Source organism: Pungitius pungitius, chromosome 3, assembly GCF_949316345.1.
Source record: "Pungitius pungitius chromosome 3, fPunPun2.1, whole genome shotgun sequence".
In the NCBI taxonomy this organism is placed as follows: domain Eukaryota; kingdom Metazoa; phylum Chordata; class Actinopteri; order Perciformes; family Gasterosteidae; genus Pungitius; species Pungitius pungitius.
In genome coordinates this window covers 12,929,469-12,947,422 of record NC_084902.1, presented here as the reverse complement: position 1 = coordinate 12,947,422, position 17,954 = coordinate 12,929,469, and the positions used below count along the sequence as shown (strand labels likewise).

At 45.6% G+C, this 17,954-nt stretch overlaps 1 protein-coding gene across 4 annotated transcripts in view; it reads right to left on the bottom strand.

Moving 5' to 3' along the window:
- The window catches only part of robo1 (roundabout, axon guidance receptor, homolog 1 (Drosophila)), a 200,146-nt gene that overhangs the window by 9,332 nt on the left and 172,860 nt on the right, over positions 1–17,954 (bottom strand). For all 4 annotated transcript variants that reach the window (XM_062561224.1, XM_062561226.1, XM_062561225.1 and 1 more), the window contains 12 exons: positions 16,318–16,523; positions 14,512–14,593; positions 14,169–14,337; positions 13,906–14,072; positions 13,600–13,721; positions 11,806–12,037; positions 10,904–11,025; positions 9,181–9,352; positions 7,122–7,322; positions 4,554–4,580; positions 3,073–3,115; positions 1,291–1,445 (listed from right to left, as the gene is read on the bottom strand). In XM_062561224.1, coding sequence (XP_062417208.1) covers positions 1,291–1,445; positions 3,073–3,115; positions 4,554–4,580; positions 7,122–7,322; positions 9,181–9,352; positions 10,904–11,025; positions 11,806–12,037; positions 13,600–13,721; positions 13,906–14,072; positions 14,169–14,337; positions 14,512–14,593; positions 16,318–16,523 — 1,698 coding nt within the window. The remainder of the gene's footprint in view (positions 1–1,290; positions 1,446–3,072; positions 3,116–4,553; positions 4,581–7,121; positions 7,323–9,180; positions 9,353–10,903; positions 11,026–11,805; positions 12,038–13,599; positions 13,722–13,905; positions 14,073–14,168; positions 14,338–14,511; positions 14,594–16,317; positions 16,524–17,954) is intronic.

Sequence of the window (17,954 nt, the reverse complement as noted above, 5' to 3'; positions counted from 1 at the left end):
ATCCTCGCAATGTTCACAGGGCTTGGTTTGGCACACACACACACACACACACACACACACACAAAGCATGCGTCGGGCAAGCTCCTTAGTGTCACACAGCGGGTGTCATGCATAGAGGGACGGTTGTCTTTGGCCTGTTGTTCCCAGTGAAAAATCTGACACCATCTTAAGGTGAGGTGGAACACTTCAACCTCAGACGGCTGATTAGCACAGAGAGGAAAAAAAACTTGACTATAGAGTCAAAAAAATGAATTATTAATCACCAATGGGAAAGGTTTGAAGTAGGCAGAAACTATTGAATGCATATAAGCAGAACAGTTGGACAGGAATTTTGGGCTGCCCTCAAAAGGCATAGTCCCAAAGGCTGTAATTTAGATCATAAAGCATTTTATTACAGTCCAAGTTTCCAAGGAGAGGGTTATTTAAGACTTGGGTCACAGCTGAAAATGAAAAACCAAGTCCTGTGTCATCCAAACTGACGTGTTTTTGGCTGCAGGTTTTACTCCTTTTGCTGTGATAGGTCACTGTGTGTGTGTGTGTGTGTGTGCGTGCATAAAATACTGTATATTGTATAGTAATAGTGTATATGATTTCAAGGCCAAATTTGCTCCCTTTTGTTGCCAACTAGTGCTGAATAATTAAAAGGCCACCTGGTTGTGTTCCATAGGTCGCTTCTCTCTTGCTCTCCTCCTCCACCCGTACGTACATTTCGGTGAAAGATTTTGCATGTAGGTATTTGTCATCACTGCTTTCTCGCCCATTCGATCTGGTCTTCCAGGTACACATTTCTCCCTCTATCATTCTCTCTCTCCCTGCTTCTGGCCACCATCTGCAGTCCAGCCTTGACCTCTTCGCCCGCTGCACATTTCTTAAATAACTGAGCACTTAGGGGAAATTACATTACCGGCTATAACAACAGTATGGAAATCAGCAAAGCAATTCGATTAGCAACAGTGTAGAGCCATAAGCCCCCTCGCAGTGTGCTCCTTTTATTTCCTGCCTAAAACCGCTCTACTTTAACCTCAGATAAATCAAGCACACAAGCACACAGCCTCTCTTAATCCTAACATTTCTCCAGGTCTTTTTCTTGTGAAAACCTATAGAAAGGAGAGCTACACAGAGCAACTCCCCCGGGAGGTAACCCAGATATCAGATGTAGCTTCATTTCGCACCGTTGATTCCCCCAGCTCCTACACTCCTTATCTCTACAGTTATTTTGTCATGCTTGCGTTTGAGGGGGTGTTTATTTTGGTTGTTTCCCACGTATTGATGTGTCGGCACTCTACACACCTGGGCGGCTGTACGTTGCCAGGTTGCTGTCACTGTTGCCGTTGCCGGCAGTGCAGCAGTTGATGCCGCAGTCATTGTGGTTGGAGCAGGAGTTGGGCCACGTGTCTGCCAGCCAGGGTTGAGTGGCAGATTCCCCAATGTTTAGCAAACCAGGCCTGTAAAAAAGAAAGGGACCAAATGGTTAACAATAGCATTTTTGCAAATAATCTGAAACATCCACAGTAGCATAAGATTTAAAAAAAGAAGATCACGTGGAACCTTTTTTATCCAGCAGCTGAGGATAGGTTACATCCTGCTTTACCTACTTTTTTCTTTGCCTTTTGGCCCAACGTACACTTGCGCACACGCACACGCACACAAGCACACAATGACAAAGGCCTGGGAGCACATTAGGAAAAAGCCCAACTAAATAGATTGTGTGTGCTTGACTTGCACACAGCCGATGACACTTTTCCTAAGCCCCCACGAGCATTAGCGAACCGCCCGGATTAGACAGCCAGATAAAATTCTCTCCCAATGTTGTCCCGAACGGCCAGTGAACCACAAATGCTCCCTGAATAGATTCTCTGATGTCTCACAACATCTCCATCATTTTAAAAAAAAAAACTTTTTCTTAGCTATACAGAAGGAAACTCATCCGTCTGTATTGTTTCCATGTCTTGCTACTATTTATATGGCTTTATTCACGTTAATAAACAAGATCGCTTATTCCACTGGATTCTACTGTACAACATGGCCGCAGGCCAACCACTGAGTGTTAACAATACTGAGCATAAATCGCATTCTATTGCTCATGAAATGGATAAATCCAGCACACAAATACATTTCAGTCTACTCCACCAGGGCCATATACTGTTTCAGTATTCAAATGTCCACAGTATGACTTCCCGTTTGCATATTCCAACACTGCATTAGCATTGAGTTACGCTTCCTCGTTCCCTCTCAAATGACTCATTTCTTGGATTCATTTTGGGTAATGAACACATTTGTCTTGCACAGCCAAATGCAATTTCACAATAGCTCCTCAATCACCCCGGCAGTTGTATGTTGATATTGAATGGCCATTGTCTTTGTGCAGAGCTGACACAGCCATGCAGCATGTGGGATTCAATCATAGAACTGGATAACACAATGGACATGGATTTACTGCTGATGGCTCCAAGCTAACTATTTATCCACACGTAAACATGCAAACCCATGTACACTTACAGTCAGTACTGTGTAAATGATATTCTCTCAGTAGGTACAACGTAATACATATTTCCTCGTCTTGCGTTCATACTCAATTTTCCCCATTTTCTTTGCTGTATGTAAACATGCCAAATGCCTTAGAGTGGATACACAAATGAGCGGTAGCAAGATGATGCAGTGTTTGCCATGCGCACCGTCTCAGTGTTTTTGCACAATGCACTATTCCACAACATTGAAAAGGTGTGCCCTTTCTGCTGTGTGTGTGTGTGTGTGTGTGCGTCCATTCATGTTTTCGGGTGAGCCTATGGCACAGCCTTGTGGTTGGATGTGGACCTCCACCATGTAGGATGAAGATGGGCTCTTGGTAGACCACGTCGGGCTTTGTTCCAGTTATCATAACATATTTGATGTGCCTCCTTAGCTCTCTGCTGCTTAAGAAGGTCTCAGCACTCCCCCTAGTGTTCTTTGAAAAAAAGTTCACTTGCCAAACGCCACTCATACCTTAAGGAGTGTTCTCCTTAACATCCTCCCCACTTTCACTTTCCAAAATATTTTCAAACACCCTTTTTCAAAACAATTTAAAACTCTTACCTTCCAGCGCTGCTTACAACTTCTCCTCCTCTCTGATATGCAACTAAAAAGAGAGAAAATAAGTCAATAAACATTATTTAACACTAATATTACTGTCACCACATCCTCGTCATTTCTGCTGGTTGCTGCGACTCGCGTTTTGTGAGCAATGATGAGGAAGCGTGAGATCAGCGCAAATGTGCATGTGAATGAATGTGTGTGGCATCATTTCGGCTGAGTCACACGCACACACACGGCAACAGCAACAGGAGGAGGATATAAGAGGCTTATGAAGAACAGAAATGCAGAGCTCTTTGGCTGTCTGGCTCGAGTTCTGCATGTTTGAAGCTCTGCACACTGAAAGTTGGACTCTTTCAAGGAGCTCTAAGCTCCCCGTGTGTGAAGGAGAGATAAACCTCCAACTTTAATTACAATCTCTTCCCTGAGAAGAGAGGAGGTGGAACAGAAGGAGGAATGGCCTTAGCTGTGTGGATTCCCGGTCTCATTTTGAAAACAGGAAGTGTGGCCTACACATATAGAGAGTTCTTAGATTAGCTCTCTCTAATGCAAACCAAAGTATCACAATCTAATTCTCGATTGAAATCGTAACCTAACGCAGTGTTAAAGTCCCGCTTTCACACTGGCTGCCAGCACAAGGATTTTCTTCTTAAAGAGGCCGAAACCTAAACTCAAAAGCTTTGAGTGGGTTTCACCTGACAGATTTCCAACGGATGAAAAAAAACAAGCTGGCAACTGCAATTATTCTACCTGATTGCAAGCCTTCTGGCAATCAGAAACAACACTGCCACTGTTATATATGACCTCCGAACAGACAGGATCAGCCAGTCTAACCGCAAACTGTAATATACGTGTCTCAAGCGCCTTCTCCTGCTCTCACCTTGACTTCCTCTCACCTATTCACTGATTCACATTCAACACCCACTGACACACCTCTAGGGAACAAATAACTTCAGACGGATGAAAGTCCAAGTGGAAGAAAAAGAAGGACTGCAACCACAAATTTGCAGAGAGAGAGAGAGAGACAGAGAGGGAGAGAGAGAGAGACACAAAGAGCTTTACTTTTATCCGTTTTAACCTGTGTGACTTTAATTCAAAGATAACCTCCTTAGCCGCGCTGCTGCTTGACTATCTAATTGGTATGTTGGAGTGCTGGTGGTGTGTCATTCTCTTAGAAATCACGTCTGAAGTCGCCAGCAGTGCTTTGATCAAGTTACCACTAGTTTTAACAGCCTCTCAGTAGCGCGCAATGCTTTCCCTGAAGCATTACGCTGTGACACGACCTAAACATTTGGTGGAACGTTTATTTCTCGAACGTCTCTAAATCTCTAAACTGTGTAATCTTCGGCGCAAATCAAGTGCAGATGAGACTGTTGCATACGAGGACTGCAGCTGCTCCATCACAGCATGTTTAACACACGTAGGGGAAATGTCGCTAAAGTAGATATTTTGTAAATAGAGTCAAAAATTAAGAAAGTGCTTACCTGTTGGTGTGAAAGTAAAGGATGGCACTGTAATGACAGAAAAAAACAAAACATTGATAACTGTTCATCAGCACTGTCTGGAATACACCACTAGGACTTGATTTATAGGCCTCATCACTGCATAGTTTCTTAGAAATCCACAAAAACGTAGCCTGCAGTCACACGCTACTCGCTGACCCCTAGTCTTTGATCACTGTATACATCTCCTGACCCCAACTGGGGGACAGTGAGTGTTGAGCCAGCTGCTGCTTCAAATCCCGGCTCAGACTGTCAGAGACCAGCTGGGCAGGGGTCACACACTGGGGAGATATCCGTTGCTATCTCCAACTCTCACATCATCACCCACACGGCACAATTACTCTCACTTTGGCAGGGAAGGGGCCCGTGTGCAAGAGAGCAAGATACCATCGGCAGATTTTGCCAAAGTATGCGCTGATGCCGTCGACGCCACAATGCACCGTGCTGGTAGTGCGCTAAATGTTGCTGCCTGTCTCTGACCTACAGAAGGAGACCACTGTGATGAAAGACCCATTTTCATTTCCTCAAACAATTCATCCATACAGTACCTGCGCCAACAAATGTCCTCTAAATGCCGCACGCACTCATCGTGTCTGAATCTTGCCGCTTGATGCTCAAAGAAAGTCTGAAGATATGGGCAGGCTTCTATCTGTTTGATGGAGGCCTTTGAAGAAGAGAATAACTCTTCGAAGGCAAACAATCTGTGAGAAATGCGGACGTGATGGAAATATTCTGTACGTGTACTCGCAGGCAAGACATGGCTGTAACTGAGCTATGTGTGTTGAGTAATAATTTGGTTGCCAAAACTTTTTTAGTGCAGTGAGTGTTTATGTTTCAAGACCATTTTTCAGGATTTCTGCAGCCTGGCATAATAGAAAGTTGAATACAATATGTCAACACATGAGCACCAAAAGGTTTGTATGATGATTATTGGGAAGGATAGAAAAAAAAAAGCCATTTGAGATGTTTTAAAGTTTACAAATTTATATATTGGTTGCAAACCCTGCAGCAGATGCACACATACAAAAGTCTCAATTGAGCCAATTTCTCTCCCCAAGTGCATATTGTTGCTTCATGTGGTTGCAATTATACTCCTTTCAAAACAATCTTGGTGACCAGTTCCTACAAAGACCACAGCCTCTTGAGGCCTGGGTGCAGTAGGAGGGGAGGGGAGGGGAGGGGGGGCCTACTGTGCCCCTGAAGAGCTTTGTGAGTTTATGTCAACATGTAGAATCACAGAAAGTCAGAGGGGAACCTCAGCCCACAGTCTCCTCTGCCGCCCGGCCACACATCGGTACTACTGGCACTCCTAAAGTCTTCAAAGTTACTATTCTGAATCAGAGCATTGCATCGGAGTAACCCCTGTTTGAAAGTCACTTCGGGTTAAAGAATATTGGTATGATCTTTGAAGTTGTCAGAAATACGATCAAATTAGTAGGAGGACAATATTAGGACAATATCCTCACCACACCAACGTACAGAAAGCCACAGTTGTGACCATTAGAACCCAAACATGTAAGGGGAAGAGTTGTGAAAGACCACAGAGCTTAAGGAACAGCTTAGTTGAGGTGTCTCTCACTTTCACATGACTCACAACTCTACTTTTAGAAAGGCTCCAGTGGATTCACCGATAGACTGTGTTGTCTGTGTAACAGCCGGAGATAAGCAACAGCTCTGTCAGTCCATTGTCTGCGTACGTCTCCGGATTGAAGGGCGGATCTCCTCTAACCCTGGCTGTCAGCAGTAAACCTGAGACCGGGAATAGAGACGGCACAGGTAGCGCCCACGGGCAGCAGCTGCACAGCCCAAGGCCACGCAATAATCCAGCCCACACATAAATGAGACTCCGAAAGAAAGGCTAATAGCTCCCTTTATACTCTAACCATTGTGGCCAGAGGTTGGGCATGTCATGAGCCATGTCACTTTAACTCGCGTCAGGTACAAACCAACCGGGGTGACACTGTGGCAAATCTACGAGGCTGAAATGCAGCTTGGGGAAGGGATTCTTGGATTTTTCTGAACATTTGCTAAATTGCTCAACCACTCCATATACAAAAGATCCCCTCTAACAAGACAAGTGAGAGTACTTGACGTATGTGTAAATGTCAGCATATTCTTGACAAAGAGGTCTTGCGGTAAAGAGGTATTTCCTTGCACAGTCACAGCGGAGTTGCTAAAAGCAGAGTTGTTGGACCTCAAAATGTACTTTACTGAAAAGATTCTTCACAAAGCCTCGCAGAATCAGCGTGACAGAAGTATGAAAAAGAAATAAAAGACGTCTGCGTGCAGCACTCTCAGCGGGGGGGCTCGCATCCCATCCCAAAGCACTCAGTCGGACTTTTGGTGAGACTTCACCTTAGGCTCTCTACAAAGACGTCTCTCAGTGTGTGACGCGTGGTGTGGCGAGGTAGGTTTGCAGCATTTGGGATGCAGAAGGTGGCGATTGTTTGGAACCACAAATGATCACAGTCTCACACTATATTGTGTGCCAGCATTGAAGTAGATATCCAGTGTGGTGTGAAACACGAAGGGTTGCACTAACGTACAGACCTTTGCGTATGCCTGCATAGCTGCTGGAGAGGCCATTCCTCTTCTTTCGGTGTCTGTACAACCAGATGCTGAAGACCATGAGGATGATCCAGCAAGCGGCTCCTATGCCGGCTATGAAGGCGGGCTGCTTGACCACATCTGAGATCTGCTGGGAAAGAGGGTTCTCCTGGACCACGGTCTCTGTCATTTTGCCAGAGGCATCTGAGGATGGGGAATAGAGGAGATGTGAAAACAACATTAGAAAGGTTAGAAGAAAAAAAATGTGACGAATAAGATGGGAAGATATGCAATTTAAAAATTCTACAAAGTGGAAAAGCTTGAAATAGAGAAAATATATTTGAAAGAAAGAAAGCACGGTACAGAAATATGAACATTCTTCCTTCTTCCAGTGCACAAAAAAGATGTTTCATCTCAGCGGGTGTGTGTGAGGCAGGGTTGTGGAAATGAAGTCGTTTCTCTCTATTATTCAAAAGGCTTTCATCTCAAATCCCAGTCAACAATGGCAGGTGAGCAGACGAAAGCAACCCACGACATTCGACCAGAGCCTGATGCAGGCGAATAGCAAAACGCAGAGAGAGAGTCATTTACACCAATCAACGGTGGATTCCTAATCAAATAGATGCATCCTCTGGGATTATCCTCAAATACAGTAATTAGCAAACTATGGCACATCTGTGAAATGCCGAGGTGTGAATGCCTTGAAGCGGTTTCTACTGTGAAATGCACTCTGATAAAGCGCCGCCTGAACAACTCGCTCTCGCTCTGTTTTTCCTCATCTCGTCTATTCTCTCTGTGCTTCTCCCTCATGTCTGATACATGAAAGACTTCTTTGGGTTGGCCCAGCCCCCGCCATTCTGAAATTTCTTCATGTTCGCGTTACTTTGTCTTCATCCCTTTTGCGCAAGACTTTCATGTCGTGGCAACTTTTCTCCACCAACTCTCTAAGCCGGAGGCAACAGCACCTCCTTGATGAGACCAGCTCTCGGCCTCCGTCCCCTCCACATCGCTCTGTCTGTCTCTGTCTCAGTCACCGAGTCCGTCCCTTCCCCTCCCACTGCCCACTCTGCTCGCTCCTCTGTCTTCCCAATTTGTGGCTCTGTCTGGCCCGAGTGGACTCGGCATGCCAATGTGACTAAGCAGCCCACAGGGGACCGTAAAGGTATCTAGGCTAGGATGACGCGTACCAGCTCAGAGTGTGACAAATGCATTTGGGGTGAAGCGCTGGTCCCCGAGGCGCATTGTTCCACTCCGGTGTTGTAACATGGCTACAAGCACCACAGGAACCTCTCAAGGTAGAGGAATTTGTATCAGTCACGGGCCGACGCTTCCTCGTGCTCATCCTAGCCCACTCAATCTCACATTTCAACTCTCTCTTGCTGCCTCGTCCTGCTGTTCATGTGTTTTACGCCCTTCTCCTGGGCAGGCCACCTCATCGATTGGGGGAATAGAAACTGACAAAACATCTTAAAATGTCAGTCTGTGTAAAAAAAAAAAAAAAAGAAAAAAAAAAGTTAATTGATAACAATTAAGTCCGTTGCAGATTGCACTGTAATAACAGCGTGTCAAGTCTGAGCCCAGAGCGCGGAATTCATTATTGCCGTTGCTGAAGGATGGAAACAGTGCATCCTTGAGTGGAAAGCTGAGCTGGGTGGGGCCGCTCGCTCAACAGCTGCCACACGGGAATTCAAATGTGCCCACGTTAATCACACTGACGCTTCAAACCATTTCTGTGGTGCTCAATAACTGTAAAAGTTCAAACTCATCCTAGTCTTCCGCGGCAGGTTTGATGACGTCTCAATAACAGCCATCACTTCAATGTTTTTAAGCCTCACCGTGGATGAAGGGGAAACGGGCTTCGACACGTTCATTACTACAAAGAAAGAAATTAAATAATCTAAACTGTTTACTTGGCAGAAAGGGATATTATTGAAAACGTGTTATTGAAGATGAACTAGATGATTGCGTAACGTGTCAAAGAATTCCCAACGCAGTAAACGTACTGAAAGGCAAAGAAAATAAGCACCTGACTAACAGTAAACTAAATGCGGTTTCCACCCACCGAGCTGGAAGAAGGTGACATCGCTCTTGACCCCGGGACCCGCCCCGGTGCTGGCTGCCACCTCCACGCTGTAGCGGATCCCCGGGGCCAGACTGGGGATCTGCACGGAGAGGGCCGAGCCGTCGACTGTTCGGTTGATGTGGTACCTGCTCTCATTCCCCAAGCACCAAATCTACGAAAAACAAACACAAAGACAAAGCGGAGATTTAGGCAATGTAGAAATCTACCACCGGTCCTCATGATTGGTTGTTACTGGTTTTTCAGCATTTCGGCGCGCTGCGGGTATTGTGTTACATCTCTTAAGTAGTAAAACATTTGACAAAACGGCTCTATGTTTTACAGACCGGGTCAGCATTAGCGGAGCTAGCCATAATATGTCTCTGCGTAGCCGTTAGCCAATGAAAACCAAATGGAGATCAGCAATCAGCCCCATAACCCGATATCAGCAGAAGCTAAGTGCTGTCGCTCCCTGGGAAGAGAGCGCCCTTTGGCCGACTCAAACCAGGGCCACAAAGAGAAGCATACATTCAACTCAGCATGAGGCCTGAAGACTCCACACCCCCGAGCCCCTGGCATTACGCTTTCCTTACCCCCCACCTCTGCTCTCCAGTTAATATACACATATTTCTTGGGTCTGTACTATAAATGTGTGCATGTGATGGTGTTTGCACATCTGTGATGGAACTACAATTCCCTGATATTTTCTGTTGTATCTTAAAAATTGCCTTAAGCAGAAATGCTGTGAGGGAACAGGGCCCGGTAATGAGCAAGGAAACCCTCTGGAGCTGGACTTAAAAACCATGAAATGACTTTAAAGCCCCCCCCCCCCCCCCCCACCCTCCCGAAAACATTTACCTGGAAAATTAACATTGGCTAATCTTTCTCACTGGTTCTACCTCATCTCCCCTCCCGCCACTAACCCACATCTCATGTGCAGCGAAAAAAGCTTTCTGATTAAAGCACAGTGACGTGTTGAGTGGACAGCTCTGTCCAAAGTGAGGTCATTACAAGAGGAGCATATATTATCAACCGAGCTGGAGGAAAAGGTGACTCATTAGCATTCCAAAGAGATCACTGAAATTGTAATAGAGGTCAGTCTATCCTTGGTCATAATTACAACTAGTTACCATCAACTCTACTACATCGACTATTACCTGCCATTACATGGACGTGTCCATTTGATCATAAAACCGTGAATACAGTAAAATTCTGTTTTATTTAATTGTACATAAAATGAATACCAGTGGAGATAAATAGGTGGAACAAATGATATGTGAGGAACATGTTGTATTATAAGGCAGAACAATTGATCTCTGCTTTACACTTTACATGATCTTTATTCACCAGTTACTGCCTATCAAAACCAAAAATCTATCAACGATAATTACCACAGCTATTTCTCACCATTATACACCTTTGGACGCCCACAACATGTGTGGGCCTACAGTCCCCACCAGATGGCATTGCATCACAACAGTTTCCACCGGCTCCCCTGTTTTTGACTCCTTTACTGCGGTCTGCCATCACACAGAGGAAGAGCACTGGGGGGGTGTACAAAGGTGCACCTCAACCAGGAATTCATTACCTTTCCATGTCTGTGCATTGTTTCTCTTTCTCTGTTATCTCCTCCGTTGGCATCCCTGCTCGTGTCTCCTTTGTGCGTCTCCACAATACGATTCCAACTAGCCAAGACCTGAGGTGGCTTCTGGCTGGTTTCTGTTACCTTGTACTCCTGGACCACTCCGTTGCGCTCCTCCTCTGGAGGGGGTTGCCAGGAGACGACGATGGCGGTCCCATTGTCCCCGCTCTCCGCCACTGTCACCTCGCGAGGGGGGGCACTGGGGACTGAGGAGGGGGATTGACAAAATATTGTAAAAAAACACACCCTCATACACGAGACGTGCATGCAGAACCTCCATGTGTGATTGAGGCGGTGGAGAGAACAAAGGAGGAATATTCAAAACTACGATACAAGTGCCTTTGAGGCAAACGATTTCTGATGACGAGGTGCATTGTGTAAACACCAACTCGCGGTTTCGACGGTGATTCAAGTGAAATAATTATGAATGCAACATAAAAGACGTATTTCTATTTTTTTTTTTTTTTAGAAAAGCTATTTTGTTACGCTTACGCGAGAACAAACATAACGTTTAGAGCCCCGAAAACAATTATCATCAGAATTTGGAACAAAGGAGAAAACAAAAAAAAAGATCAAAAACACACACACACACACACACACACACACACACACACACACACACACACACACACACATTTGCAAGCGCTCGCGTTCCTCTCAACCGGTCGCTGCAGATACAATTTTGCAGTCGGGTTTCAACCAAACCTCAAGAGACTGCCACAACCACACCCTGAGAGAAATTAGTATAACACTCGCGGTGAGAGTGTTGTATACGGTTTTCCATCGGGCCTTTTAAAGAGCTGAACATTACACTATAGCATGCTCGAATAGACCACATTTGAAAATAACATAATCCTGCCCTCCCTGCCTGCAGTGAACAGCTGCTGTATGCTCTCACACATGTAAGCTGTGCATATCAAATTGTGTAAACATGAAAACACACACACATGCAGCCACTAAAGCGAACACATTCACATCCCCCCCACCTTCTTCCAGCGTCGTGCCAATTTTGACATCGCTGTCTGTTCCCTGGAATTCATTGAAGAAGGGGCGGATCTTGAATTCATACGTGACTCCCTTCCGAAGCTGCGGCACAACAGCGCTGTCCTCCCCGGGGGTCCGCACCTCGAACACGGCCCACTCGCTCCTCTGCAACCCCTCTGGCAAAGGCCTGTACATCACCTTGAAGCCCTGGATGTACTGGGACTGTTGCTCCACCTTGTGAATTGCACGGGAAAACAGACAAGGACGGTGTCAGGCTTTACTTGATTAGCTGCTTCACAGCTGAAAGGGAACGGATCCAGGGACGTGATAGATCGCGGCATCACCGGAAAGCTATGGATTTGTGCAACTGATACGGCAGGCCACTGGGTGGAATGGTGGTGCGAACTCATCACATAAACCCTCTCTTTATCCATCCCCATCTAGATCTCTCTTTTTGACTGTCTCTCGATGCGCCATTTAGAGGCACCGCGATTTGTGCGAACCGCAGTATGAGGTCACCGGCCAGAGGTTCCTCTAAGTCTGGAGCTGATTAAATAGGGCCCGGGCTCCCAGAACAGCGTGTCTCGTCCTGTGCTTCTCGTCGGTGTGGTGACTAGATGCTGAAGTCGAGGAAGAGGGGGAAAAGTGGGTCTTTACAGAGGTTAAATAACATGTTTAACAGCTTCTGATGCAGCTAAATAAATAGTTGGCTTGTGACCAGCATGGTTGGAGAAAAAAAACAAAAAAACAAAAAATGGAAGGCAAGCAGTACTGGCTAAAGGTTTTACTGATTTTTATCCCTCCCCAGTAAAATCTGCTGCTGGCTCAGGTGGTCTTCATTAGCCTGAAAATTGTGCAACCATTTGCCACCGCTCAAGGGAAAATGTAAAACCGAGAAACTCCACGTTGGGAATAGACTCAACCCCACAAAACAAGGAAACCGTGGCACTTAACTGCAATGTCAGTCTTCCTTATGTCATGGGTTTTTTTGGAACATTCCAAGGAGACAGGGTAACTGGGCAGTAATGTTTTAAATCAGTCTTGACATGTCAGTATCCTTTTCACGTTTCCTGGGTCTCATTCATCACTCACTATGGCACTTCATAATACCTGGGAATTTAGGGGTGGCCGTATGTCAAAAGGAAAAACAGAAACTGCTCTTACCTTTTAATGATCTAATATACGATTATATTATACTATATATAATAAAAAAGATACATTAACCCGATTAATCTTAGGTGGACATAAGTACTTTACATTCAGCTTCTACGAGCAAAAAAATTACAGCAAAAACTCTCATTTTTACTTCTATGTCCTGCTTTCTCACCTATCCATTTTAACATCTGTGATGCATTTCCACTCCAGAGCATGAGTTGGCCGCCTCTTTCCTCCAATTCTTTTTTATTTTAACAGCCTTTGAGTGCTTTAAACCTTGCAATCGGGCACACTGCTACACGGTACTTCATGGCCTGCCAAAGGCACGCCTCCGTAGTCTGATTCTTGAGCAGCAATGTTGTCCACCGTGGACGAAAGTGAAGAGTTTTGGTCTCTGGCCAGCAGACCAGTTCAGGCTTGTGCCAAACGGACACTAAGAATACTTGGACAGTGTTCTGGAGCCGCTCTCGGGAGTTTTCCTTCCTCTGAAGGGTGTCAGAACATATTGACCAGAGGCGTATACCTACGCTAACCTTGGAGCTTTAGTGACCAGCTATACCAATGATCCACATGGTCATCTCTAGCTCTGGATGCAGTATCCCGAAGAGACACAAGTGGCATTTTTAGGCCATTTTACTCACCGTCCACTGCACCCTGACAGATGAGGAGGAGAGAATGGTGGGGTTGTGGAGGTGGATGATCACTTCTCCCAACTCCATCTGGATCTGTCGATGGTCGACGCCCTGACTGGTGGGAGGTATATCTGTATGCAGCAGCAAGGAAACATGAAGGAGTCTCCTTCCAAACTAGAGAATCACCATAACATTGGTGTAGAGTACCAGTTATAAGTTTGGACACACCTTCTCATTCTCATTGAATGAAAAAACATGTGTCCAGACTTTTGACCCGGTACTGTGTATCGAATCCAGAATGACGGCACTGCTCACCTTGTGTTTTCACAGCTTCGGTTATAGGACTGGGATCACTCAGCCCGTAGGCATTGGCTGCCCGTACTAGGAAGAGGTAGACTGCACTGGGCTTTAAGCCCTTCAGTACAAACGACTCAGTTTTCACATGCTCTGCCAAGGTCTGCCAGCTGCTCCCTGATGCGTGACTGCGGACACACCACAGAGAATGATCAAGGCTTAAAAGATTGCATTAACGACATGCAGTTATTTTGTACTACGATCGTTGAGCCCATTGCTTGTACCTGAAGGCCTCGATTACATAGGAGGTGGGAGTGGCTCCAGCATTGAGGTTAGGTCTCCAGGAAAGGGCAACGGACGTCCGGGTCACATCAGTGACCTCCGGTTTGGAAGGGGCACTGGGGATCAAGTTCGGATCAGTAGGCCTGTTGGGCTGGACTTGGACTCCAAACTCTTGAAGTGGAATAGAGAAAAAGGAGATAAACAGGTCAGACTGCAGTCTATTGCTATTTCAAAGTTCAAAAAAGCTTTATTATACTGGTCTCATTTTTCACAAAGGATAACAATAGCAAATGTAGCAAAACTCCCACTGATGGACGTGAAACCTCACTGTTGGGTAAGTCTTACCGTGGACCTCTAAGTAGGCTTTCCATGAGGCCTCTCCACTGGGTGTGGAGGCGATGCAGGTGTAGGTTCCAGTGTCACCAAGCTGGAGGTAAATAGAGTGAGATATTTGGTTGAATGGAAATGATTCAAACATGTGCCACAGATTAGTAAACTGGTTCCCTACGTTTCTGCTTATTGACATTCTGATTGAGTCTGAAGCAGGCAGCTGTCATTGAGTGATAATCTCAATTTCATCTTTTTCATAGCAAAAAACTAAGGGGAAGCAGCTGGAAAGGCCAAGTGGCAGACCATTCCTAGCTAAATGGAAAGGATTTTCACGGGATCATTGACTAATTGGAGACCTTTTTCGCTGTCTACCTTATTCCCCTGAGTACCAAACATGGAAGCTGCTGCTCTGTGCAACAGATGTGGAGGACAAGCTGTATGGAAGATTTAGCACCTTGATTATTCAAACACTTTTAGTTAGATATAAAAAATTAAGTTGGGAAAAGTGGAGCTAATTGACGTTTTAGAGTGCATTATCTTTTGGTGAACTAGAGTGTAGTGCTCCTGCAGTTTAGATGCATTTCAGTTGAGAGATTACACAACAGCAAATAGCACTTAGAGAGCTTATACTTCTCCCTCAGGCGGAAGTGTGTTTTTAATGAAGGAGAATTATATCTGCATTAGATCAGTATCAAAATACAAAAAGATAGAGACAATCGTGTCGTACATCTGACTGATTGCTTTCATTCAAATCGCAGTAGTACATTAGATAGAGAGCTGATGAAAATTGATTTACAACTGAAATTTGGATACAGACCCAAAACCAAAACCAACAATAATGTAACTTGTCTCTTTTGATGGAAATCATTTAAAACACGTTTTTCAAGTGGGTCTGCTGGCTAATAGGCTAATAACAAAACCCAAAACATAACTCTGTTTACAAAAAAGATATATGTCGTATTTTCACAATGCTGAATTAAAAAATAATAATAATGATGGTTTAGTTAGGAGGTAAACAAATTTAAAGAAAAAAAAAACATTCAGCTGATTGTGAGCATTTCATGCCAATGACCCTTATGGTGCGCATTCTTTTGTCTGGCAGGCATGAAAAACTCAAAACTCAATAACAACCAAACTCACCCGACCACGTTATTAAAATAAATGAACTCACGCATCAAATTCATTTAAATGTTGTCGAGGAGAAATGACAGGTTCATTAATGCAAGCTTCCTGCAGAGTTTACTTGGCTACAGCAGCAGAGGGATTCACACGCATCCCCTCCCGCCCGATCATACTGCAAACCTGTCACAACAAGACATGCCAGCAATCAGCAGACCTCCGCCAGCTGACGCGAACTCTGACCCCGTGACGCCTCCGTCTGGAGGACGCGTTCAGCATCACGCAGCTCGCCATCGCATCGCACATATGTACTCGCACCAAGAACTGACACACAAACAACCCGGTGTGTTGGTTGACTGACAAGAACTACAGACTTTGACTCCACAGACTCCATTTCAAACCTGCGACGACTGACTGACAGCCCACTGAGGCCTGGCTGCTGGCAGGGAACATTCTTTATTTACCAACCGAGCAGGGGGTTTTCCGACACATTATGGACGTGCTATGGACACTTTTGACGTTTATTTGAATGGATCTTGACATTAAAGGCAGCCTAAAAACAGAAGGAGGGTTTAAACGTCCAACGTCAAAGCGACTGCATATGCCCCCCCCACAAACGCCCCAGCCCAGTGTGGTGCACTCCTCTTGGTTGATGTTCTAAAGGGATCCGAGCGTGCTTGTACATGTGAGCAGGTGTCTTACCTTTGCATAGCGTATCTGCAATGCACCCGTGTCCAGCTGTTTGACCCTGGAGTCATGTGTGGACACCAGGACGCCGTCCTTCCTCCACAGGATGGTGGGGGTGGGGTTTCCTGTTGCCACACAGTTGAGGACCACCGTGCCATCCACGGCTACGGTCTGATTGGCTGGACCCTGGCGGATGACTGGTGGCGGGCGGTCGGAGATAACTGTGGAAGGAGAAAGAGCAATTATGTATAGTGGAGTGTGGGGGTGTGTGTGTGTGTGAGTGTGTGTGTGTGTGTGTGAAGGTTTTCCTTGTGCCGTGGAAGGGACAGAGAGAACCGTGGATTCAGACCAATTCAGCTTTAGTGAGAAAGCACACCAAAAAGGCAGAGAATCTGCCAAACAGCATGTAGCAATGTGAAAACTGAAAAAGGGTTGTGGGAGAAGAATTAAATGCAATTTTAAGAACTGGAAACAATTTTCTAATCATTCAGCAGCAGGAGTCGAACTGGCCAAATGAAAGCGGCGCAATTAAAATTAAAAAGCTTCAGATACTTCAGTCTTCTCTTTGCAGCTTGAACAGACGCCTGGCAATACCCACACGAACGCTCACAGCCAACAATCCCCTGGCCCATCCCCCAGCCATAAAACACAGCACAAGGGGAGAAAATGCTTCAAAAAAAAAAAATCCACCCAGATCAGACAATGTTATTCGCATGAGGCGTTGAAACTCCTCCCCCCGTTTCCTCCCAGCATGTGAATGCTGCTCAACTGTGTCTTTGACACAAAAACAAGGGCACAGCGAGACGGCGTGGCTGCAATGTGCAAAGAGGCACAGGAACAAGAGAGATGAGAAAAAACATGTTTATCTTTTCTCCAAAGCGCCATGCCTCCCTCTGATTGTCATTATCGTTCATCGCTCTATTGATGACAATTGCTGTCAGCCCCACGGATTTACTGGCAAGTCACCTCCAGCGAGGAACAATCAAATTGAAACCTAACACACAGTAACAGCAACACATGATGCATGTATGTGTGCATAGATCCTGGGAGCCATGCCGCGGTGTAATCTATTGGCCGCTGTGCCTTTGCTTTTGTGCCGGGGATGGTGCAATTACTAAAACATTGTCAGCATGACCTGTAATTACCAGGTCGGCCTGCTGGAGAAGTGGTGGCTTCAGAGTGGCCTGCTCACTTTAATAACTGTTATTATTATCCAGAGAGCATGACAGAATGAGAGGGAGAAGAGGGGAGCGAGATGAAGCATAGCAGAGTCGGCCTGAAATGAAGACGGACATTTGGTAAATGAAGGCATGAATCTAGGTGTGTCATAGACAAAATAATAGCTGCCCAGATCTCTGTGGGAATGGTGGAAATTTAGCCAAGGTTAATCCAGCAGGCTGACGGGGATTGGCTGGTGGAGTAATTAGAGGACCCAAACCAGACCTCACCACGCAGCCACAGTCTTCCGACGGTAGACAGCAGCAAGCCAGCCATGGAATACTGAAGATGACATTAGCCAGTGTGAAGCCAGCAAAGCCAAGTGCTGAGACGCAGTCTGGATGCACAGGCACCAGAGAGTCTCTACCTCTGACAAGAACACATGGAGCGGGCCAGACCCAACCTCACAAACCTCCAATCGGATATTAATATGC